General features: G+C 39.1%; 1 protein-coding gene across 3 annotated transcripts in view; it reads left to right on the top strand.

Moving 5' to 3' along the window:
- Positions 1–22,451, top strand: part of LOC127231662 (NXPE family member 2) — a 34,662-nt gene extending 12,211 nt beyond the window's left edge. For 2 of the 3 annotated variants that reach the window (XM_051197354.1, XM_051197353.1), the window contains exons 3-6: positions 12,693–13,429; positions 16,277–16,335; positions 18,971–19,186; positions 19,986–22,451. In XM_051197354.1, the coding sequence (XP_051053311.1) occupies positions 12,693–13,429; positions 16,277–16,335; positions 18,971–19,186; positions 19,986–20,521 (1,548 nt within the window). In that variant the 3' untranslated portion in view covers positions 20,522–22,451. Of the gene's footprint in view, positions 1–11,462; positions 11,597–12,692; positions 13,430–16,276; positions 16,336–18,970; positions 19,187–19,985 lie in introns of those variants that run through there. The other variant, XM_051197356.1, reaches the window with a different exon arrangement.
- The last annotated feature ends 2,102 nt before the right edge of the window (positions 22,452–24,553 follow it).

Raw genomic sequence — 24,553 nt, 5'->3', positions numbered from 1 at the left:
ATCTTCCAGGGAGGGCACGGGTTTCATTTGAATGCTACTCTGAAAGTGCAAGAAGTGTGTATTTAAAGTGTATCAACCTCGCAAGAAGGATCCCTGTTCTGCACCACTCCCTTGCACAATGTATGTACATATTCGAGTATTGCTTCTTTAGTGGCGGGTGGATTCGTGCCTCTTCTTACTGCTTGGCATTGCCACCTGCCTCAATATTATCTCTTTCTGTGGCCTTCGAGATTGAAATACAACTATATCTGTTTCAGTCCTTTCCCTCCGCTATGGAGGTATTGTTATGGAGGCATTGCTTGGATTTCCTCTTTCTTACTTTGACTCCCTGTTTCCTCCTCTCCCTAATCATCTTCATCTTACTGTTCAGCTGTTATCTTCTTGATGCCAACACGGCTCACTCCACCTCTCCCTATTTTTCTTGCTCTGCTTGACTCCCTTTTTGCAGTACTTTTCACTCACCACTATACTTTGAATTTACTAAAAGTTCATCCCATCCATTGGTTGCTCTCTATCATCTTCACCTGAATATGATAACATCTAGGACAACAAAGATTTGTTATGTACTTACTTGTTGCCATAACCCCATGCCAGACACTTATTAGGTGTTCAATAAATAACTTGTCAGTAACAAAGGTTTTTCGGTGCTCTGTCATAGGTGAGACTTAACCATGATTTCAGAGAGGCAGTAACAATGAGAAAGGAGACAAGTCAACACATTTAAGACAAAGTTTGTAATCAAATGCCATAGGCTCACACCCCGGCAATTACACAGTCCAAAAGTATAACCCATCCATAAAAGGATAGAGAAAGATATGCCTGCTGCAAGCAAGGAGGATGGTGGATTCATTTGCAAAGCAATGTTCTCTCTGAACGATGGACATGAGTGGATCTTATTCAGGAAGCCTATATTTACTCATATAGAAAAGTCTGTGTAGAAACAGGCATATTCTTGGATTGCTCAGATTTAAGATGTAAATTCCTGAGCATGCTCAATGTACAGTCCTAGATCGATCTTGTATTCAAAAAAGGAAAGATGGTAAACCCAAACACTTCTGCACTTTCCCAGTTTAACTTTGTAATAAGCCATGTTTACTCCACGTTGCCTTTAAGAGACAGTCAGATCCACTTGGTGACCCTCACTGATTTCTCATAAGCATCTCCAAGGTGATCTAGCTGAAATGGAAATAAAGAACTCTGAAGGTGCATACAACCTTTTTTTTTTTTTTTTTTAAAGATTTATTTATTATGTATATAGTGTTCTGCCTGCAATGACAGAAGAGGGCACCAAATCTCATTATAAATGGTTGTGAGTCACCATGTGGTTGCTGAGAACTGAACTCAGGGCCTCTGGAAGAGTAGCCTGTACTCTTAACCTCTGAGCCATCTCTCAGGCCCTACACAGTCTGTTTTTAAGGGAAGATTCTTTCTCTTCTGTAAGCAGCAGAGTCTTACTGAGTGATGCGGAAAAAACCTGTGATTCTAGCACTTGGGAGGCTGAGGCAAGATTATGCCCTAAAGACTATTCTGAGCTACATAATGAATCTGAGACAAGCTTTGGCTACTGTCTTAGTTAGGGCTTTATAGCTGTGAAGAGACACCATGACCAAAGCAACTCTTATAAAGGAAAACAGTTGAGGTGGCAGTTTACAGTTCAGAGGTTCAGTCCATTATCATCATGGCAGGGAGCATGGCAATGTGCAGGCAGACATGGTGCTGGAAACATCTTAATTAGAAGGCAACAGGAAATGAACTGTGACATTGGGAGTAGCTTGAGTGTAGGAAAACTCAAAGCTTGCCTCCACAGTGACACACTTCCTCTAATAGGGCCACATTTACTCCAATAAAGCCACACCTCCTAATAGAGTCCCCTTTGGGGACAATTTTCTTTAAAACCACCACAGCTACATAGTGAATTTGGGACCCAATTGGGGTATATAACAAAAACTTATCTCAAAACAAAAGAACAAAATGGTATCTTGGAGCATTAGTCAGGCTTCTCCAGAGAAACAGAACTTAATAGAATCTGTCTGTCTAGAAAGGACATTTATTAGAATGGTTTATAGGCCATGGTCCAGCTAGTTGAACAATGGCTGCTTACTGATGGAAGGCTCAAGAACCCAGTACTTGTTCAGTCCATGAGGCTGGATGTCCTAGCTGGTCTTCAGTATATGCTAGAATCATGAAAAAATAAGCTCTAATGCCAGTGAAAGAAAGGACTGGTGCAGGTGGAGATTTTGTCTCACCATGTCCCACAGTTGCTTTAGCCCCAAATAACACAGAGAGATGCTATATTAATTATAAAACTGTTGGCCGATGGCTAGAGTTTCTTAATGGGTAGCTCTCTCTTAATTATTTACCCATTTATACTAATCTAAGTATTTCTACGTGCTCTTACCTTGCCAGAGAAGGGTCTGGACCTATTACTTCTTCCTGGGCTACATGGCGTCTCCCTCAGGTGGGCTCTCTCTGCCTACCTTTCCCAAAGTTCTCTTTGATTTCTAGTCCCATCTATCTTCCTGCCTCTATTGGCCAAACAATGTTTTATTCATCAACCAATAAGAGAAACATATATAAAGAAGGACATCCCCATCAGACTGGCTACCAGAGAAGGAGCAAATAGACAAAAAGAGAGCGATGTTCCTTCTTCCATGCCCTTTATATAAGCTGCCACCCATGAAGGAGTAGGTGTTTCTGTGTAAAAGGGGCTGACACTGAATTTGGGGGAAGGATTATTAGGGCTGTTTCTGAAGCCTTGTGAGTACTACTGTAGCTGATATTGTTTTACCTTTAGTATCTTAGTTGTAGAGTCCAGCTGAGGTCGTGTTACACACAGAGCAATTCTGAAGTCCCCAGGCTGACAATAACTCCTTTGGCTTTGAAGTATAGACATCAATATTTATTATTACATTTTGTAAGCCTCAGCAGTGAGGCCATATCAAGAGTTACCCAAGGAACCTCCATGGTGGTCTGTAGTTGCTGCCTTTCTAGTAAAACTTGGGAAGCTTGAGGCTTTGAGGGTAGCTGGCTTTGGATAGATGACCTGCTTTTTGAAGGCAGGACATCCTCCCTTGCAGTGGTTTCCCTCCTCCCATTTTCAGAGGGGTGGTGAAGGGAGATGTCATTCTGTAAATCTGTTTCTCTTATTGGTTAATAAAGAAAGCTGTTAGCCACTAGCTAAAGCTTCTTATTACCTAGCTTTCTCTTAACTATTAACTAATTTCTATCAATTAAGTGTTTCCATATGGTCTTACCGAAGAGAGAGAGAGTCCGGACCTCTTTTCCTCTCATGGCCTACATTTTTACTTCTCCCTACTACATCTCCCAAAATCCTCCTTGTCTTCTAGTTCCACATATCTTGTTTTCCTATTGGCCAGCAGGGCGTCATTCATTAACCAATAAGAGAAATATATTTACAGAATGACATCTCCCTTCAGTCAAGGCTCTCTCTCCTTTCTCTCTCTCTCTCTCTCTCTCTCTCTCTCTCTCTCTCTCTCTCTCTCTCTCTCTCTCTCTCTCTTTTTTTCTCTCTCTCTCTCTCTCTCAGTCTCTTTCTCCCCTCTCCACTCCACTGAGGACAGTTATTTTCTAGATCTCTTGTTTCCCCACAGCAGTGGCAATCCCTTTAGCATCCTCTTCTGCTTCTCTGTGCTCTTTGTAGAGTTAAGCTCTTACCTGCCTAGAGAAATGTGCTTCTCCCCAGGGCCAAGCCTGTTGACTGGTGTTCTTCTCTTGCCTGTAATCCTTTGCTGTGGGCTGTTTGGACTGTCTTTATTTTAATCTTTATGTTGAAAATGCCAAAAGCAAAAATGAAAAGTCAGCTACCTAAGTGTATGTGGGGAATCTTACTGTTTGCTTTTATATTTTCTTCTCAATGTCAGGGTGGACTGACTGATGTAATGTATTAAGTATAGGTAAAATCCAACTTGGCATTTTTTAAAAACATCATTTATTTATAGCAATTTAACCATGCACACAATTATACTTTAAATTTTGGCTGTCATCTATCTTTTTGGCAACTTTTTTTTTGGACCTTCTGCAGTATGCTTAAGATTTCTGGTTTTGTTCTTAATTCCTTCTGTTTCCTTTTGGAACAATCCTTTACTTTAGAACAAAGCTAGTTTACCACCTCTCACTCTTTATCTAAATGTATTTTTTTACACAAAATATATATTTCATACCTATAACTTTATATATATATATTAAAATAAATTCTGTTTCCTTTTTTTTCTTAACTTTTTTGTTACAGAACTGAACAAACTTTTTAATATAATGTAACTTTATATTCTGATGAAAACAGGAAGCTGAAACACAAGGCTTGAACACTGCATCTTAAATATCTAAGGGTTTGATAAAACACTATAGCAGCTTGGAGAAAGTTCTGTTTTCTCTTGAGAACAGATTTTGATGAATTCTTTATTAAAGATTTGAGTCCACTTGAAATAGGACTTAGAAACTGCCTTTAGGAAAGGGTATTGACCCTTCACTTTGGTCCACAATGCAACCCAAAGTGAGATGGAAATCTGGTGTCCAGGAGGAGGACAGAACTTGAACAGCAATGGTGATGCTTTCAGGGTCAAGAGAGAGTCTGGAGAATGTCAAACACAAAGCAGCCATCCCTAAAGGACTTTGAATTCTAGAACACCCTGCCTGATTAGGTTCGCTCACCTGCGTATCACCCAGAGCTGGACACCTCTAAAAATTATTGGGGAGCTATCAATCATATGTGTAAGAGAGTTGCTTATAATGTTATGGATCAGTTCTTGCCACATTCCATGTGGCTTGGGCCCTAGAACCCTGGCTAGGGGTGGTGAGGGAATGAAGAAAGGACAGACATATAGACACCATCCATTGAAGCTGGGATCAGGTGGGACTCTCTCACTGCTGCCGTTACTACTACTCTTACTGCTATTGCTACCATTACAACCTGGAGCCTCAGCATGTTTATTAGATAGAGCATGGGAGAGGGGTTAGCTTGTCTTGGTAGAGGGTCTCTATAGATCAGTTCTCTGGTTGAAAACACCCAGGAGGAGGAAGCTGTGGTTGCTAGTCTTTGTACATACCAACCAGTCATTCATAAACACTCATACTCCCAAGGAAATCTTTGCCATCCCTCTTGAGCCTGGCCCATGTAGGTGATGGCTTTACCAATTACCATAGGCCAATTAGTTTTAGAGTCCTCTAGAGACAAGGCTAAGCCCATGTCAAACTACACTTTCTATCAGGACTTCACTAGCAATGTGTTTTCTCTACTCCCTCTTCAGGTTCTTGGAGTAGCTCTCAAGGGGGTCCTAGCTTCACAAAACAAAAGCAAAGGAAGCAACATAAGATGCAAACCCAAAGTGCAGAGCCAAGCAGAGCAGAGTGAGAGAGGGAGTCAAGGAACCTCACAACCATGCTTTAGAGTTAGTGTCCATGTGGTCACTGGAAAAGATACTGGGAGCAGGAGCAGGAGCCACAGCCCCAACCTGCTGTCTCCTACACACTGGGTTCTTTTCAGCAGCCTCTATTTAGATAAAGTCAGAATCCATGGCTTTACAGGGGAAAAGAATTTTGGGATGAAGCAGTATGAAGCAGAATGGTGTTTCAGCCCAGGAATTACTAGAAAGTGTGGGCATGGGCTTCTCATGAAGGAGTCCTCCCATATTCCTGCTGAAAATTAGTTGTTAGAATATAAGTTTTACAATTCTTTACTTGGGTTATCAAGTTTGAATTTGATCTGTTGTTGAAGGATTTCACAATATTTAAACTGTAAAATTAAAAAAACAAGCTTAAAAATAAAGAAAATAAAATCACCATAATCTCCTTGCTGTCCCTTTTCCTTAGCCAAGCCTTCAAGATGGAAATGCCTTCAGTTTCCCTAAACTTCAATGGTCAGCAACCAAGACAGATCCCTTTTGATTTCCCAGATCTGCTCTGAGGCTTCCTGTGCAAGGTGTCCCCAAGAAGATCCCTATGGGGACAGAGTTCTTGAAGTTCCCCAGATCCCTACATGTTGTTGACCACATTTTAATCCACCTAGTCCTTCTCAGGTCTGTAACCATGGCTCCATTAATAGCTGAATGGTTCCAGCACTACTTGCCTGGGTCAAGGAAACTTCTGAACAAATTTCAGAGTGTCTAAAGAATTTTCCAGAACCATAGCAGCTGCAAAGAGTGAATTAGTTTCTAAGACAGGGCTTTTCCTTATAAGCTGAAGATCTGGTTCCAGGAAGGAGAAAAGCATGCCAAAGATGAAGTGCCATTGCTCACTGACCCCTCCTAATAGGAGCTGAGTAGAAAAGCCCAGAGGCCTTCAAGCAAATGATCCTATCCAGATCTTTAATTCTCTAGTCAAAGGCAGTGGATTTGCCTGTTGGTGAGCACAAAGTCATAAAGATATAAGAGAGTAATAAAGATTTATTTGCAGCACATAAGGGGAGCAGCAGGCTATTTGCAAAGCAACTCTCTATCTCAATAAAATAATCATGAGAATTTTATATGGGAATCATATGCCCATTTCTATAGGATATCAGAAGTAAGGCTGGGCACGTTACTGAGCAAGCTCATATAAAGTAACAAAAAGAGTGAATATGAACATGTGTTGGTATGCTTTCTCATAGGTCAGAGAACTAGGGAGATGATAAGGTTGGTAAAGTGCTTGCCATGCAAACATGAGGACCTGAGTTTGGTTCCTCAAAATCATTTAAAAAAAAAAAAGAAGAAGAAGGAGAAGGAGAAGCATCAGCAGCAGGGTGTGGCAACATGCCCTTGTAATACCAGAGCTGGGGACAGAAGGATGCCTAGGGCTCTCTGGCCAACCAGTCTAGCTGATTCTGTGTGTTTCAGGGAGACAGAGAGACTGTTTAAAATAATAAGATGAAGAGCAATTGAGGGAGTCCCTTGACATTACCTTCAGCCCTTCACATGCACCTGCATCTACATATGTAAGCATGCATGAACATGAACAGAATATTCACACACACACACACACACACACACACACATACACACACACACACACACGAGTCAGAATGACTTGGTGACTTTAGCTGGTGTACTGTTTTCCCAATATGGTTTAGTTGGAGGGGAAAAAGGAAAGAAAGAATAGCTTTGAAGGCAGAGGCATTCATTATCTTTTAATGGGGCTGTAGCTTCAAAAAGGGCCAGCTCATTGAGCAATTAATGCATTGATAGAGAATTTGATTGGCTGTGGCAAGTGAAGATTTGGGGCTAATCAGGCACTATATATGAGGTTTGTACAACTTTACAGATGGTGATATCATTTATTGAGGTAAAGTAGGAGAAATAATATTGGAGGACAAAAGATAAATTTAGGTATGAATGTTTACCTTTAGGGTCTTTTAAAGTCACCTAAGTAGAGATGTTCCTTTGATATACAATTGAATATATAAGTTTGCTGTTGAGAAATGCATGGTTTTTAAAAAATTGATTTTAAACATTAGACTCTAATGACAGTTGAATTTGTGGAAATCTGAGACATTGTCATAGGTGAGCTGTAGACTGAGAATAAACTGTTGTTAATGAGATAAAAAGTGAGCACTAATTCAATTAATGGCAGAGAAACTGCCACCAGAGATGGGAGAGAACTCTCAAGACATTCAACTTGTAGGCATGTGGAGTGAACCATGATAATGGTTAAAGGAGAATAAGGTGTTTAAATATTGGAGACACCTAAGGACCAGTGGGATGGCTTGGGTATTGTAAAGGTTCTTGCTGCCAAACCTGATGATGTGAATTCCATTCTAAGGACCCACATGGAGGGAAGAGAGAATTGATTCCCTAAAGTTGTCCTCTGACCTCTACGATACTGGAAAAGTTTTAAAAATCTTACGGAAATGATATAATAGAAAGGAAAATGTACAGCTATAATTTATGTTAGGGAAGAGAATAGAAATAGATTTATAATAGTAGTATTGCTATAGGTCTAAAAGGGGCCAGACACAAAGACAGGTAGACACTGTAGGATCTACAGCCATGTATACTAATGGTCTGTCTACCTGGAAAATATTAGAAACTTTAGTGATGAAGATTAGGAGCCAAGTTCTTAAAAATGATTAACTAATAGGAAACAGGGTGAGAAAACAATAAAGAAGGGGGGATTATATAGTGATTGGTCTTCTTAAGTCAGATGTATTGAGGAGCATGAAACAGTTTAGGATCTTTGAAGCAAGAGGTACAAGTGAACAAATAAGAACTAGCAACATTGCTATATATGAACCACAAACTATTCAGTAAGGAAATCAAGACAACAATCTCATGTGCAGGAGCATCAGAAACAATAAACTCTTTAAGGCTATATTAAGCTACATAGATAAAAGACTAGAGCACTAAAACCTGTAAATCATTAATCAAGAAGCTGAAGAAGGTACACTAAATAGAAAAATAGAATGAATGTTTAAGTTTCCATATGACTCAAAACAATGAACAAATTCAATGTAATTTTAATACCTATCAGAATTCCAAAGATATTTTAATAGACATATAAAAATCTATAAAATTTTAAAGTATCTTTAAAATCCCTAATAACAAAAGCTGGAAACATTTAAGCATCTGTTCTCAAATCTACAACAAAATATAGTCATCAAAATAGAATAGGGAGCCAGAAACAAATCCACTCATTTATTACCAATTGTTTTCTTATAAAAATGCCAAGGACATACAGTCAAAGAATCAGTGTTGGGAAAACTGGAAATCTATGCATAAGAATGTAAGTGGACTCCTTTAAACATCATGCACAAAATTCATGCAAAATGAAGCAATGACTTGAAGTTATAGAACACTAGAAGCAAATGGGTAGCTCTTGATATTGTTATTGGCAAGTATTTTTGTATAGAATTCCAAAGGGATATGAAATAGGAACAAAGTTAAGATAAATGGGATTACACCCTAAATCTATACAGCCAAAGAAACAATCTACAAGGCACAGAAGTAGTATATCAAGTGGAGAAAATATTTGCAAGCTGTACATTGGATAAAAGGGCTCATAACTACATGGGTAAGGAACTCAAAACTCAATGCAAGAAGATAATCCATGCTACTGGAAAATTCATAGAAGGCAGGAGAAGAGATCTTTCAAAGGAAAAACTGTGAATGACCAACAGGCAGATAAACCCTTCACACAAGTGATCTTCAGAAGGACATCAATTAAAACTATGATTAAACTGGCCATTATACAAAAGACTAAAGTTGGGTGACGGTGAGGATGAGGCATGAGAGGAATCTTGTGTTCTGTTTGTGAGATGATAAGCTAGCTCATGCATTATGGGAAATATGATGAAGATTCCTTAAAAACTTAAAATAGGAGCTGGAGATATGGTGTAATGAGGGTATTTGCTGCTCTTGCACAGGGCCTGAGCTAGGCTCCCACCACATACATTGGGCAGCTCATAATCCGATGTTACTCAAGCTCTAAGGGATTCAACACTCTTCTGAAAGTAAATCTTTCAAAATTAAAAATAGAAATACTATGTGATTCAGCAATTACACTTTTAGGTGATTTCATAACAGCCAAGGTCAACATAAACATCCATCAGCCTAAACATCCATTAAGGAATGAATTGACAAAAAAATATACGCTATACATTACACACACACACCCACATACACACACACCCACACACACGTGCTCACCCACACAAGCGTGCTTAAAAATGGAAGATATGCTAAGTAAAACAATCCAGATCCAGAAAGACAAACGTATGTGAGATGATGGATATGTTAGTTATCTTGATTTAATTATCTTTCACCATATACATATATCAAAACATCACATTATCTATTATCAACATACACATACCTTTTGCCAATTAAAAACAATGAATTATTTTTAAGTGTTTTTGCTAACTCAGTAAGCTTTAAGCAATCAATCCTCATCTTCCTCTCTCTATGAAATAATTTTTAACTGTCCTAGGCAAATTTGTTGCAATCTCTTTTCTGCACCCACGGGTCTTTGTATATTTTCTAAATTGCTTCTTATAGAGTAAGTTCACATGTTTGTTACTTTCTGTACATTTGGCTTCCTGAGAAAGTTGTTGTAAACAACATTTTTGTATCTTACTCTTGTAATATATTAGCAATCATTAATTATATTATTATTGAGATCAATTAAAATAGCAAATCATCTTTATTATAACATCCAGTAGAGTAAACTTATTTTGGTAAACATACTTTAAAATTTGCCTTTTAAAATTTAGTGTGTTTGTGCATGCCACAGCATGCATGTGGTAGTCAGAGGACAGCTTGTGGGAAACAGTTCTCTTCTTCCACAATGGGTTCTGGGATGGAACTCAGGCATCAGGCTTGGCAGCAAGTGCCTTTATCTGCTGAGCCATCTTGCTACCCCAACATAGACCTTTTAATATGCATGGCCAAATCTAATGGCCAACAGAAAATAGAGTTTAATATTTAAAAAGTGAAACTAGGAGGTAATAGTCAAAGGTTAGAAACAAATCACGAAAGCATTGTTCAAAGCTTCAAATATGAATATTAAATTTTTTAAATGCCAAGCAATTTTAGAAAAAGAACAATATTTTCTGTAAAACTGAGAGACTGAGAGACTGCCATTGGCAAGATAGTGGGGAAACGTACTTGCTGCACAAACTGGGCAACCTGAGTTCAATCCCTGAAATCTATGGAGTTGTCTTCTGACCTCCACATGCACTGTGCCTCAGCTACACTTCACAAACACATAATTATACTAAATCTAAAGTGTCAACCCCCACCCCCATAAAAATCCAAACCCTGAAGGGATTACATGTTAAAATGGGTATCATATGACAATCTTATATCAACTGAGAAATAAAAAATTAAAATTTAAGCTGGGCATCAGTGGTGCATGCCTTTAATCCCAGCACTTGGGAGGCAGAGGGAGGTGGATCGCTGTGAGTTTGAGGCTAGCCTGGTCTACAGAACGAGTTCCAGGACAAGCTCCAAAGCTACACAGAAAACACTATCTCAGAAAAAAAATTAAAATTTAAGTGAAAATTTAGATACAGAAAATAGACAATTTAAAAGAGAAAAATATATCAGTAAAACAGTATTTAAATAAAAATAAATTTGAAACACAATGATATTAGAATTAGCAAAATTCCAATTTCATCTGTTAAATCTTCAACTAGTTGTGTTGACAATGCTCCACAACTAACAAAGAATATTTTAAACTAATGGCTTTGGGGAGGGATATTTAGTATTCTGAGATACTTGAGGATCATCCTCTTCTCTGGCTGAGCATGCTGCTATCCAAAGTTATCAAAGATGGCATCTGAATGGTTCTTTAAATCAGGCAGCTATCTAATTCTATGATAGCCATGATGCCATACAATTAGTACACACCTACTTTGTAACAGAACTATTTGAAAACAGATGCAATAGCACATTGAGGCTACCAAAAAGCAAAACCCAAATAACCTATTGGACAAACAGTAGATTTCTGACCCTGGCCCCATTTTAACCTGCTGTCACAGGGACTCATTGGGTAAATATATGCCTCTGGAGGTAGGCGAGACTCCTGGGACCTGAAAGGATGGGAAACTGGGGATTACATTTTCTTTCCATTAATTCATCATCCAGATGCTTACAGTGACATTTAGTGACTGGTAAGTAAATATTTCATTCAATTAAGTCTTTCTCTTGGCATTCTAGAAAAAAGTTAATCAGTTATAAACCTTCTAATTTGTTTGCTATAATGACCAATGAGACAGGTGTAGCATGAAGATCAGTCTCATATGTTGCTGGTGACAATTTAAAGATTTACTTTTGAACATATTTGACATCTGGGCATGAATCCCACCCAGTACCTGGGAGGCAGAGACAGGCAGAATTCTGTGAGTTTGATGTCAGCCTGGTCTATGGAGTGACTTCCAGGACAGCCAAGGCTACACAGAGAAACCCTATCTCCGAAAAAGAAAGAACATATTTGGTAGTCAAAAATGTCACCTTCTTTGACTAGTTGGTACTTATTTCAGTGATGGTGCTTGTGTAATTTCATTCCCAGGAACCTACCATAAAGAAGTAATGCTATACATGAAAAACCAGGAAATATCCAAATGCTACATAAAATAATATCAAGTAAATATATTCCAGCTGTTTAACGTCATAGGGCCCATGGCCCATGGTGTTTTATTGATGGGGCACAACAAACTCAATAAGAGTAAAGATCACAAAAATTATTTTGCAAGCTTTAAGTAGGTATAATATATTGTACCATTGCAAAAAATGTTAATACTATGTATTTGGTGTAATCACAACTTAGTAAAAAATGCAAATGAGAGGTAAAAGAGATAACATAAAATATACATAAAGTATAAAATAAAATTTAGGCAAGAATATAATTTAAACTATTTGCTTTGTTTTCCAGATTTTGTTTAATATGGTGAGATGATTTTTCATAATGAAAAGATAGATGAAGGGGTGGGAAGGTTGAAAATCTCAGATGCGACAATGAAATACGTATTCATTACACCTACTTAATGTTAAGCCAATGAATGATTCCAAAAGAAAGCATCTGCTGGCAGGGTAGTCATACTACGTGGAAATCAATTCCTCTCATTCCCTAACTGAAAGCAAATTAGAATTGATTTCTAACAGGTTATCTCATCATACGAAAAAGTATTAAAATGGGTTGTCCTAATTGAAATTGAAAGCAAGCTTTCTTAACTGCTGTTAGTAAATATGTCCTTTTCAATACTTCAGTTTTGGTTTCACTTTAACAACCCCATCACCCTGAGACGATGGCACATCTTCAAGGAGTTCTTGCACTCCGAAGGGCTTCAGAACACATCAGTCTCAGGAGCAGAGGCAGAGGTAATGATGGTTACAGAAATCCTGGAGAAACTAAACCGACAGATCCCACCCAGACCCTTCACCAATTTCAACACCACCACCAGTGCCAAAGAGAGCAGAGCCACCATCCTCAACCCCCGGGGCACATACTGCATAGGGGACCAACTGGACGTCCTGCTGGTAGCCAAGGACTACTTTGGTCACAGGAAGGAGTATGGTGGGGACTTCCTAAGGGCCAGGATATTCTCTCCAGCCCTGAAGGCAGGCGCTTCTGGAAAGGTGACAGACTTCAACAACGGCACCTATGTTGTCAGCTTCACTCTGTTCTGGGAAGGCCCTGTCTCCCTGTCTATTCTTCTCATGCATCCCAGCGAAGGGGTGTCAGCTCTCTGGAGAGCAAGGAACCAAGGCTATGACAGAATAATCTTCACTGGCCAGTTTCTTAATGGCACCTCACTTGTCTTCACTGAATGTAGCCTGACCTTGAACACAAATGCCGAGCAGTGTCAGTACCTGGATGCTCGGGATCATGAAGCCTTCTACTGCATGAAGCCACTACATGTTCCCTGTGAGGCCCTGACCCACATGAAAACCAATAACAATAATGTCTCCTACCTCAGCCTTAAGGAAAAGCTCCTTTTCCAGAGGTAAACATGGCTTCAAATTCATTAAGGGCTACCAAAGGGTAGACTTTGGATCTGACCAAACTGTTGAATACATTAACTTTGACTAATCAAACTGTCATGTCAGTGTTGACTAAGTTATAACTAGGTCCAAACTCCAGAAGTAGCTTAATTGACATTCTGGGTTATGTCTGGGACCGCTGGCTGAAAGGAATACAGCTGGAAAGTGCTTTACACAGTGTATATGTCTTGTTTTCTATGGTGCATGGTAATTCCAGATTCAGTAATTCTTTTTTTATGTACCAGCATTGCCTGTAATGTATTCATGAAATGCTGTCCCACATACTATTAATTAAATGAGTAGGATCATTACTCATTTATCCTTTAATCCAACCAATCATCAAATCCTCTGAGTTGTACCTCTGCACTGTCTCCTGAACTCACTCATTTCTGTCTGTCACTGTTGGCTCTCTCTTAGATGAGCTCTCATCAGCCTTCAATTAGATTGTGTCAGTGATCTCAGGGGCTGCTTTCTGTGTTCTCACTCATGTTTCTAAAAAAAACACACACACACACACACACACACACACACACACACACACACACACACACACACTTCTTTGCCTGAGACCATTGCTATGGTTGTACATCTTTAAAGATGAACTCAGATTATAACTGTTTATAGGCTTCTTTCACTTTCATCCTGTTTTCCCTTCTGCGAATCAAGCTGAACATTTATTTCACTGTTTGCATTTCCAAGCCTTGGGTTAGCTCCATTTTAAGAGCCTTCATGTCCACAGTCTGGGATCTGCTGCTGCTGGGAGGCTTGTTTTCATGATATGTGTCCAGGAGAACAAGCTGGAAATTCAAGTTCAAGTATGACAATTGACTCTTTCCTTCTACAAACTCCCCCTTTCTCCCTCCCTCACCTTCACTTGTGTCCCCCCAAAATGCATGGGGAAATCCACACCTTTATCTGATGTGTCAGCTAAAAGAGGCTGGCCTTTTCAAATATTTTTTTTAATTTGAAAAAAAAGATTATTAATAGGACTGGAGAGATAACAGTGGTGAAGAGCAGTTAGTGCTCATCAGAAGACCTGGGTTCACGTCTCAGCACCCACATGGCTCACAACCATCTAGAATTCCAGAGCCAGGGATCCAATGTTATTTTCTGGCCTCCATGGGCACAGAAATACATGTAGGCAAAACACCCACACAATACAATAAAACAAAAATTAAAGTTACAAACAGAATATTTAAAAAGCTAAGTGATCATGAGGATATAGGAAGAGCTAGCTCTTTTTTGCCTTGACTATCCCAGAATCATCTCTTATTGCCAGAGTAGGGGTCATTCGTGTGTAATTTCTGTTTTTCTCACCTGGTGCATCTCAACCTCTCTTAAGGTAGACTTCATCAAGCCTAAATAGGAAGACCCATACTGGCACAGTCTCCTGGTTATGTCTTAGAAAATCCAAAGTCCCCAAGTTGCTTGCAAACCTATATGCAATATTACAGGTGTTTTTTCAAAAATGTAATGGTTCCACACATGATTATTTAAAAAGACACATTGAAATGGATACATTTATATAAGCAACACTTATTTTAGTCCTAATTTTAAGATGCTATCAAATTTGGCCTTTGGAACCAAATTGACAAGGTGGCCAGGTCTTGTTCTCTTATTATATTTAACCTTCCTGGGGCTAGATGAAGGCTAGACTGTAATAGACATTATTCTCACTTGGCCCAAAAACCCCTGTCTTGGGATTCGAGCAATAATACCCTTTCAGTGTTGGAAAATAGCACTTTTGTCTTCCTTGGGGGTTTCTGCAGCTCTGGTTCTCCAATTCCTACCTTCCCACAGCTCTGGATCTGGAGAGTCCTATCTGCCACCAGCTAGAATTTATTCTTTATCAAATAAATTTGACTTTATAAGATACAGTCACCAGTTACCTGGAGCCTAGTACTAGTACTAGGCTAGACATTTGAAATATTGGAGAAAATGAGAGTAACCTCATTCCCACTCTCAAGGAGATATCAGACCATGGAAGGCAGACTCCTGGTGGACTTGGGAAGTTGAAAAGGGGGTGAGGATGAAGCTGGAGCAGTAGATATGTTTAGGAGGCTATATGTGGCTTGGTCTTTATTCTATTGACCATTGAGGAAAAGTCATATAAAGGTATTGTATAGGGTAATGAAATGGGCTGGGCTCTACCAAAGGACCAGAAAGGTAATATAATAACCTAGGTCACTGTTGTCAAAGTGATGTCCTTTGACCAGTAGCTTCAGCTTCTCCTAAGTCGTGAAAAGACCAAGTTCTCTAAGTTGAACTGATTCAAAAGTCTGAGAGTGAGACTCTTTAATGGGAGAAGCACTATCCCAGAACAAAGTTGGTGAGGCCCTGAATTACTACAGGTGGCAAACAAAGGTAAAGTAGATAGTTGGCATTAGACAATCCTACAGGAGTGCCCAAACCTGGGATATTGTGACATAATGTTGTGGTGTACAAATATGTGCTACATTTCTGTCTTGGGATTTATGAAGCATCAAGTTGGTCATGCTTTACAGCTAAAATTAGAGGCTGAGTAGACAGACAGAGAACTAGATAAACAGATACACAGTTATATGGATAGATTTGGTTTATTTGCAAATAAATAAGTGACACCGTGGACTTGCAGATTTCCTCACCATCAGTAGAGAAACCATTTTTTTCTAAAAGAATGACCCATTTGTTTCTTTTGAATGTCTTAAGTGTATCAAAGTAACAGCAATCTCTTGCCGAAAATTAAGCATGCTTTAATTACTCTAAAGCAGAGACTCATTCTTAAAGATCTGGACAGATGTTAGACTAAGTTATTGTCTCATTTCTTGAAGGTTCAACATAGCAGTTGAAATAGTGAAGAATTTGACCATCACAGTCTCACCATGTAACAGTAAGTCCAGTGTGCTCATGGTAAGGTATTCACAACTTGCTAATGTAAACAACTGCTTTATTTTGAGACATCTTTATTCTACCTTAAACATTTTGAGATCTTGTTTTCTGGGACAAAAGAGCTACTGTTTTTTGTTTTTGTTTTTTTTATTCGATACAAGGTTTATCTATATAGCCTTGGCTGTCCTGGAACTCACTCTGTAGACTAGGCTGTCCTTGATCTCATAGAGATCTGCCTGCCTCTGCCTTCCAAGTGCTGGCTACCCTGTATTTTAAAGAAGAGATTTCTATGTTTGGAAAATATTTTTAAATAGATTTATTTTACTTTATGTGTTTTATTTATTTAAGATTTCTTTTTGTTTTATGTGCATTGGTGTCTCGCCTTCATGTGTGTCTGTGTGAGGGTGTTGGATCACCTGTAACTAGAGTTACAGACAGTTGTGAGCTGCTATGCAGGTGCTAGGAATTGAACCAAGGTTCTCTGGAAGAATAGTGAATGCTCTTGACTACTGAGCCATCTCTCCAGCCCTACTTTGTGTATTTTTCCTGCATTTATGCATGTGTACCAAGTGTATACAATACCAGAAGAGAACATTGGATCTCTTAGAACTAGAAGATGATTGTGTGCTGACATGTGGTTGCTGGAATTGTACTCAGGTCTTCTGCAAGAGAATCAAATCCTCTTAACCACTCAAAAAATATTTTCATAGCAATTTTCATCATGAATAAGGTATAAAAATCTAGGTAATTGTAGCTGTCCCTACTCAAAATATTCATACTCTATGTATTTACATTGAGAGCTATTCTCCAAATTCATCAGTTGGGTACCGGTACTGTGCTAAAGAGTTTCCACAGAGCTGGGAAACAATCAGGCTATTTCTCCCTTGGATTTTAATTTCCCTTTCAGTCAAATCATGTCCCTTAAGATTCTATGAACTAGCAATTTCTGTGGCTCACCTTTTAACACATGAACTTCTGTGACTGCTACAAAGTTAGCTTATAAAGTGATTCTGCTGCTCTGGAATTCAAAGGAATTTCTGTAAAGCTAATGATGTGTATATCAATCAGTAGGAATATATTGACCCATTACCCCCTCTTCCTTTAACTTAGCAAATATTCAGCAAGGGAGGACTTACAGTATAGAAATAATTGTGCTAAACTTTGGGGAAAGCATAGATAGCAATAAACCATGGGTCCAGATCTGCTGCTCGGTCTGTGAGAGGGACTTGTTTACTTGGGCAACCACTAGCCATGACCAATTTTTATATGAAAGGAAGTTTTGAGACTCTTGATGCAACCCCAGTTGTCACCACAGATGATCACATCTCATTTCTTGCCTAGACAGTGATGTCTTTTAAAATCAGCAAGTTCCTCACAAAATAATGCTAGGCTATTGTTATTGTCATATCATCATCATTGCATTAATAGTTATTAGGGTTACTAACATATATGATATATGTAATTCAATATGGATAAAAGTCCCCAAACTTATTCCCTCAACCCCAAAGATGGACGTAGATAATGAAAATGTGTTTTTCAGGTAACGAATATAAAGCTTCTTATTCTAGTTCCATCTATTGCTGTGATGAACACCATTACCAAAATCAACTTAGGGGAGGAAGGCATTTGGCTTATACATCTAGGTTCCAGTCCATCTTTGAGAGGAGCGAGGGCAGGAACTAAAGTAAGAACCTGGAATACCTACTTAATATTCTGCAAAGAATTACCCCTGACCAAGGAATTCAATCTTCAGCCAAAGAGGTACAGCAGGAGCTATGAAGGGATCTATCTGCTTGCTAGCTTTCTTATACAGCCCAGGACCATCTGTCCAGGGAATGGTGTCATCCACTATGGGCTGATCCCTCCTACATCATTTATTAACCAAGGAATCCTACACAGACATGCCCACAGGCCAATATGATCCTGGAGACTCCTCAGTTGAGACACCCCTTCTCAGGTGATTTTACTGTGTCAAGCTGACAGTTAAAGCAAACTAGTGTACCTGTCTGGAAAGAACACTCAGTATGAATTGATGAAGGCAGCTTAGACTGTGTCAATAGTGGAGTGTTAAGAACAAGGAGATCATGGTTCTGTTATTTTTCCATAGAAGACAGAGCACAGTGAGAATATTATGTCTAGTCCCTAGTTTAGACAAGGGAATATTTAAAGGGTTATTATTATTACATAGAACATAATTTTGGCACAAACTGTGTTTAAGCTCTTTCATGAGTTAACAGCTTGAGAATAAGAAGACTTGAAGTTTCACCAAGGCCAATGTAATTGTTGAAATATTCATCTGGATCTCTGGGCCCTGTTTACACTTCTTTCCCAACTTCGGTTTGCTGTCTCACTTCTGAGTGGTTCTGGGGAGTACACCCCAAGGAAACCCTGAAGAGACTCAAGAGAAAACAAATCCCTGCTCTAAGAACAACTACCACTTGAGAGCTTTTTATTCATCCCTTGAACATGATTTCATTAAATAAATATTTGTAGAAGAAAGGGAGATAGACATAGAGAAGAAAACAAGGATGGAAGAAAAAGAGGGAGAAGAGGATGAGGGGTATATTTTAAACATTTAAAATAGTTTGTGATAATAAAAATTACTGAGTCTGAAATCTTTATTTTTTTATTGCTAGGGAATGAAACCGAGAAAAAGAAATGTCAAATTGGAATGAAGACTCCTTTTCCCAGTGGCTATACTTTCAAAGGACGGTGGATTACAACATTCTGCAAACAGAATGTGTTCAGTGACATAAACGATATAAATAACTGCTTGACAAGAAAACTGGTTTACCTCATGGGTGACTCCACACTGCGTCAATGGGTGTACTACTTAAGCAAAGTTGTGAAAAGTATGTTTTATTTTTCATTTGAAATTATAGCCAGCTATTAAGGAGCTTTAAGTAACAACAATTAGAATTCTTAGTTCTCCTCTGATCTTTATTTTATTATTACTTTCAATATGCCAAACTTTTGCTTTAGGCTGTTTTTATTTTTACAGAAGAGTTATTAATTCTTTTTCTTTATGTCTATGGATGTTTTGTGCGCGCACACACACAATCTCCTGTGTGTCATGTACATGTAGTTTCCATGAACATGAAGGCCAGAAGAAGTCATCAGATCCCCTGGAACTGGTGTTGAGTGACCACATTGGTGCTGGGAATCTAACCTGGGTCCTCTGGAAGAACAGCCAGTGCTCTTAATAGCTGAGCCATCTCTCTAACCCCATGCTTTAAGTTTCAATAAAAGTTATATCTTAGTTACTTAATCACAGATACTACTATTATTTTTTTCTGTTTTTTTTTTAAATTAGCAACATTGCAAAATGTTATTAAGCAACGACATTTTTAATGCAAGTCTGTTTTCTATTCTCAGAGCCATGGAGGAAGGAGATAACTGACTCCGGAAAGTTGTCCTTAGACTCCCACATGCACACTGGAGCACATATAGCACTATATTTTCTACTCATGTATTCTGATACAAATGTCAAAATTTTGTAAAGGTTTTAAGGCATCTGATAGAAATTCTCTGCCTTGTAAAAATAGCAATTGTTTAGTTAGAAGTCATTATGGTCAGAGTTTTGCAGATTGTGTACACTTTAAAATATGCTACTTCTTTTGTTAAGAGATTGGTTGATTTGTTTCCCATCAGCTCTAACGTTTTTTGACCATCATGGAACTGGGATGTTTCAGACTCATGTTCTTCTGGATGTTAACCGACATATTTTGGTACAATGGAAAAAACACAGTCATCCGTTTGTTACTAAAAAGCTGTTCTCTATGAAAGATGACAACTACATCCCACGGGAAATTGACCAGGTGGCAGGAGACAGTCACACAGCAATTGTCATTAGTTTTGGCCAACACTTCAGACCTTTTCCCATCAACATTTTCATCCGTAGGGCCATCAACATCAAAAAGGCCATAGAGAGACTGTTCTTACGAAGCCCGGACACCAAGGTAATAATTAAAACTGAAAATATCAGAGAAATAAGTGAACATGCTGAAATATTCAGTGACTTCCATGGTAACATTCAAAATCTTATTTTAAGGGACATTTTCAGGGATCTTAATGTGGGTATTATTGATGCTTGGGACATGACAATTGCATATCGCAGTGAGGATGTCCACCCATCTAATAGTGTGGTTGAAAGTCAGGTTGCCATGTTCTTAAACTACATTTGCTAGAGGGTCTTCAGCTGTAGATAACATCTCTATCCCTCTCTACCCCTGCTTTCTCCAATCTCATATGTACTACATAGACAACACAATCTAATTTATGTGTAGATGGAAGTTTCTGTTCCACCCGATCCCTCAGTTGTTTAGTCCCAAATAAACACACAGAAGCTTGTATTAATTATCAACTATTTGACAGATGGCCCAGGCTCCTTATTGTTTAGCTCTCTCTTAATTATTAGGTTACAAAAAAAGTGACTGCTGAACTTGCCAAGGGACATGATGGTCCTGCAAGGTTCCTAATTCATCAAAAAGTCTGCCAAACATCCTGGGCCTATAGGCTAAAGAGGGATGCCCCAACATTACAGAGAAATTTTGGGTAATTGTTCAGGTAGCAAGATGTCTCTGTCAATTCTAGAGTTTATATATTATCTTTCTGGGGTCTGTGATGGAGTTGAGGACATATTGTTATGGTTTTCCTTAGTTATGATAAAAGATATTACATATAAAACTTTAGAGTCTCAAAGATAGGATAGATGATAGATTATTTTCTTTAAATGTTGTCAAATGTCAGTGAACTAAATATTATTAACTATAGTTCTTGCTTAATAACTGTTTTGTTATGTGTAATTTTACTAAGTTAAAACCTTCCTTTTTATTTAGACAGAAAAGAGGAAACGATGCTATGAATATATGTTTATCTTATTGGTTGTTTTGGCCATTGGAAAGGCAGGTGTTAGACAGGTGGAAAATCAAAACAGGGACAGAGAAAGGTAATAGGTGGAGTCAGGGAGACACCATGTAGCTACCAGAAAGGTAGGACACCCAGACATTCTCCAGTAAGCCAAGACCATGTGGAGATACACAGATTAATAGAAATGTATTAATATTTAAGAGAGGGCTAGCCAATAAGAATCCTGAGCCATTGGCCAAACAATTTATAATTAATATAAGCCTCCGTGTGTTTATTTGGGACTAAATGGCTGTGGGACCAGGTAGGACAGAAACTTCCATTTACATTTAAGAAGAAATGAATATTGCATAAAATTTACCATTCAATGGATAAGTTAGTTGTTGATCTCATTATCCGGGAAGGGCATTTATGGTAGCCTTTCCAGGGATGTTCAAATTGTTAGTTGGCAGCAGTCTTGTAGGTCTCTAGACCTTTCTTTGGGTTCAGTTTTCTCTTCAAACCAATATTGGCTCCCTCTTTTATGTTCTCTCTCTCTCTCTCTCTCTCTCTCTCTCTCTCTCTCCTGTCTCCTATTCCTACCCTGACTCAATCTTCCTGGTCGCACATGTTTTCCTTTCCTCCCCCTCTCTTTCTCCTACTTCTCTCTCCATTCACTGCCCCCCCCACTTCCCCTGTGCTCTGGGGGACTTGTCCCTTTCCCCTTCTGTGAGGGACTTTATGTGAATCTCTTAGAATACACCTTGTATCCTAGTTCCTCTGGTGGTGTGAATTATCCATGGAGCCCTCATCTAATACCTGTTGGAAACAGAAGCAAACACCCATACCTAAACACTGACTCCAACTAGAACCTAGATTCAGAAGGAGAGGACAAGACCAGGTTGCAGAAACACATAGAGACAGCTTACCTGAACAAGGAGGAGCTAACGGGCCCCTAGACTGATAGCTGGGAAGCCAGCATGGGACTGACTCAGGCCCCCCTGAATATGGGTCTCAGCCAGAAGGACTGAGCAGTCTAAGAGACCTCAGACAGTGGAACCAGGGTGTATCGCTGGTGACAAAAGGACCTTGTGAACACGTCCCCCATGGAGGGATAACTGCCTTAATCTAGAGACAGGAGAGAAGCCCTAGTCCCTACTTCACATGACCTGTCATATCTACATGACCTCACCTGGATGGCATTGCCCTACGTGTGGAATTGGGGTGGGTGGATGGGAGAGGAGGGTGGTTAGGGTGCATGTGAGAGGGCAGAGAGGGTAAAAGGGAGGGAGGAAGGGAAGGGAACTGGGACCGACATGTAAAATAATAAATTAAATAAAAAAATTTACCATTCAAACAGTTTTTAATCCTACAATTGAGTGGTGCTAAATGAAGCCCTATGCCATACCACCATTATTATAAACCATTTTTTAACCATTTTATTCATCCCAAAGAGAAATAGCAAACTTATTTGTTAAATAACCACTCACCACTTTCCCTAACCCATAGCTCCTGGCATCTACAGTTATACTTTCTGCTTCTGTAAATTTGACTGTTTCAGACATCTCATATAAATGAAATAATAAAATTCATGTGAATTTGTATCTGGCTTATTTTACTTAGCACAATGTCTTTAAAGGTCACCCATGTCAAATGTATGAGAATGTCCTCCTTTTTAAAGAGTAAATACCATTTCTTTATTTCTATACGTGTACTGCACTTTGTTTTTGTGTTTATTTATTGATGAACATTTAGATTTTTAATTTTTTTTAATTTTTTGTCTTTTGGGTGTTGTCTATCACAAGGCTATGAAGAGGTATGTGATTTAAAGGCTTGTTTCCACTTCCAAGCTAGATGTTTAAATAGTAAATCATCACTATCCATCACCCCCCTTTTTTGATGTAGCTTTGGAGCCTGTCTTGGAACTTGCTTTGTAGACCAGGCTGGCCTCAAACTCACTGAGATCTGCCTGTCTCTGCCTCCTGGGTCCTGGGTGCTGGGATTAAAGGTGTGTGCTACCACTTCCTGGCTCCATCCCTTATTTTTTTTAAATGTTAATGTTCTTTTATTATTTATGTGCATTTGTGAGTGTGTCTGTTAGTGAATGTCAGGTGTGTTTGGGGATTGTGCAGAGGCCAGAAGAGGGCCTGAGGTCCTCTGGAGCTGGAGCTACAGGTTGTGACTTGCCCAAGGTGGGTGCTGGGAACTCAACTCTGGTCCTGGGAAAGAGTGGGAAGTGCTCTTAACCCTTGAGCCACACCCCCCACCCCTAGCCACCATTATCCCTACTTTGAAGGAATATGTAACCCAAAAGCACATAGCTTAAGTGATCTGTTCAGAGAAAATGTAATGCATAGAAGAAAAAAATGTGAGGACCACGATAGCAGTTGTCGTGCTTAGAAAAATTCCTTAAGATTTGATACCCAGTTGTCACTTAGACTCCACTATGATTCAGCAGCCATAGTCCAAAGCCCACAAACTCATGGAGTAAAACCAATTTTGCTTCTGATTCTAGCTGACCCAAGAAGTGTGATAAGGGAGGTCCTTCCAGGGACCTCAGAAGACTTCATAAGTTTTGTCCTTAGAATCTTTTTCTTTTGACAGAAGTCACAATCACAAGTCTACTTCTCAAGACTTGGTATATTTTATTAAGGATAATTACCAAGTTTGGGTTGTATTTGTGAGTGAAAAGAAGTAAAATTATAGTGTTATAACATATGGACTAGACTCTTAAACAACTCACAATAAAAATCTTTCAGATTCATTTTACTTTTAATATATGTAGGTGGGGTTGTATGGGTGTGTCCATATAAATGCAAGTGCCAAAGAAGTCAGAAGAGGTTGTGAGATCGCCTGGAGCTGGAATCACAGACAGGTGTGAGCTGCCAGATATTAGGCTAGGAACTAAACTCAGGTCCTCTGGGTCTCCTCTCCTCTCCTCTCCTTTCCTCTCCCCTTCCCCTCCCCTCCCCTCTCTTCCCTTTCCTTCTCGTGTGTGTGTGTGTGTGTGTGTGTGTGTGTGTGTGTGTGTGTGTGTGTGTGTGTGTTAGGGCAAATTTAGGTGTTTGTCAGGTGCCTTCCAGTTTTTGCTTTTGATATGGCTAAGCTTCCAGTAGTTGCTTTATCATCTCATCACTGGAATTATAGGCCACTACACCACTAAACCCATGAAAACACCACTACACCATTAAAACGAAAGGGTTCTAGGGAATCGAACTCTGATCCTCCTCACACATGCAAAACATGCACTTTACTAAGCATCTCCCAAATGCCTCAAAATTTACTCTATATTGAGCTCCTGATTGGTCCTCATTCTCCCCATAGGAATCTTTGCTGTCTCATTGCTCTTACAAACATTGTGTTTTCATCTTCAC

This window comes from Phodopus roborovskii, unplaced genomic scaffold (assembly GCF_943737965.1).
Source record: "Phodopus roborovskii unplaced genomic scaffold, PHOROB, whole genome shotgun sequence".
In the NCBI taxonomy this organism is placed as follows: Eukaryota; Metazoa; Chordata; class Mammalia; order Rodentia; family Cricetidae; genus Phodopus; species Phodopus roborovskii.
This window is presented reverse-complemented; position numbering and strand designations above follow the sequence as displayed.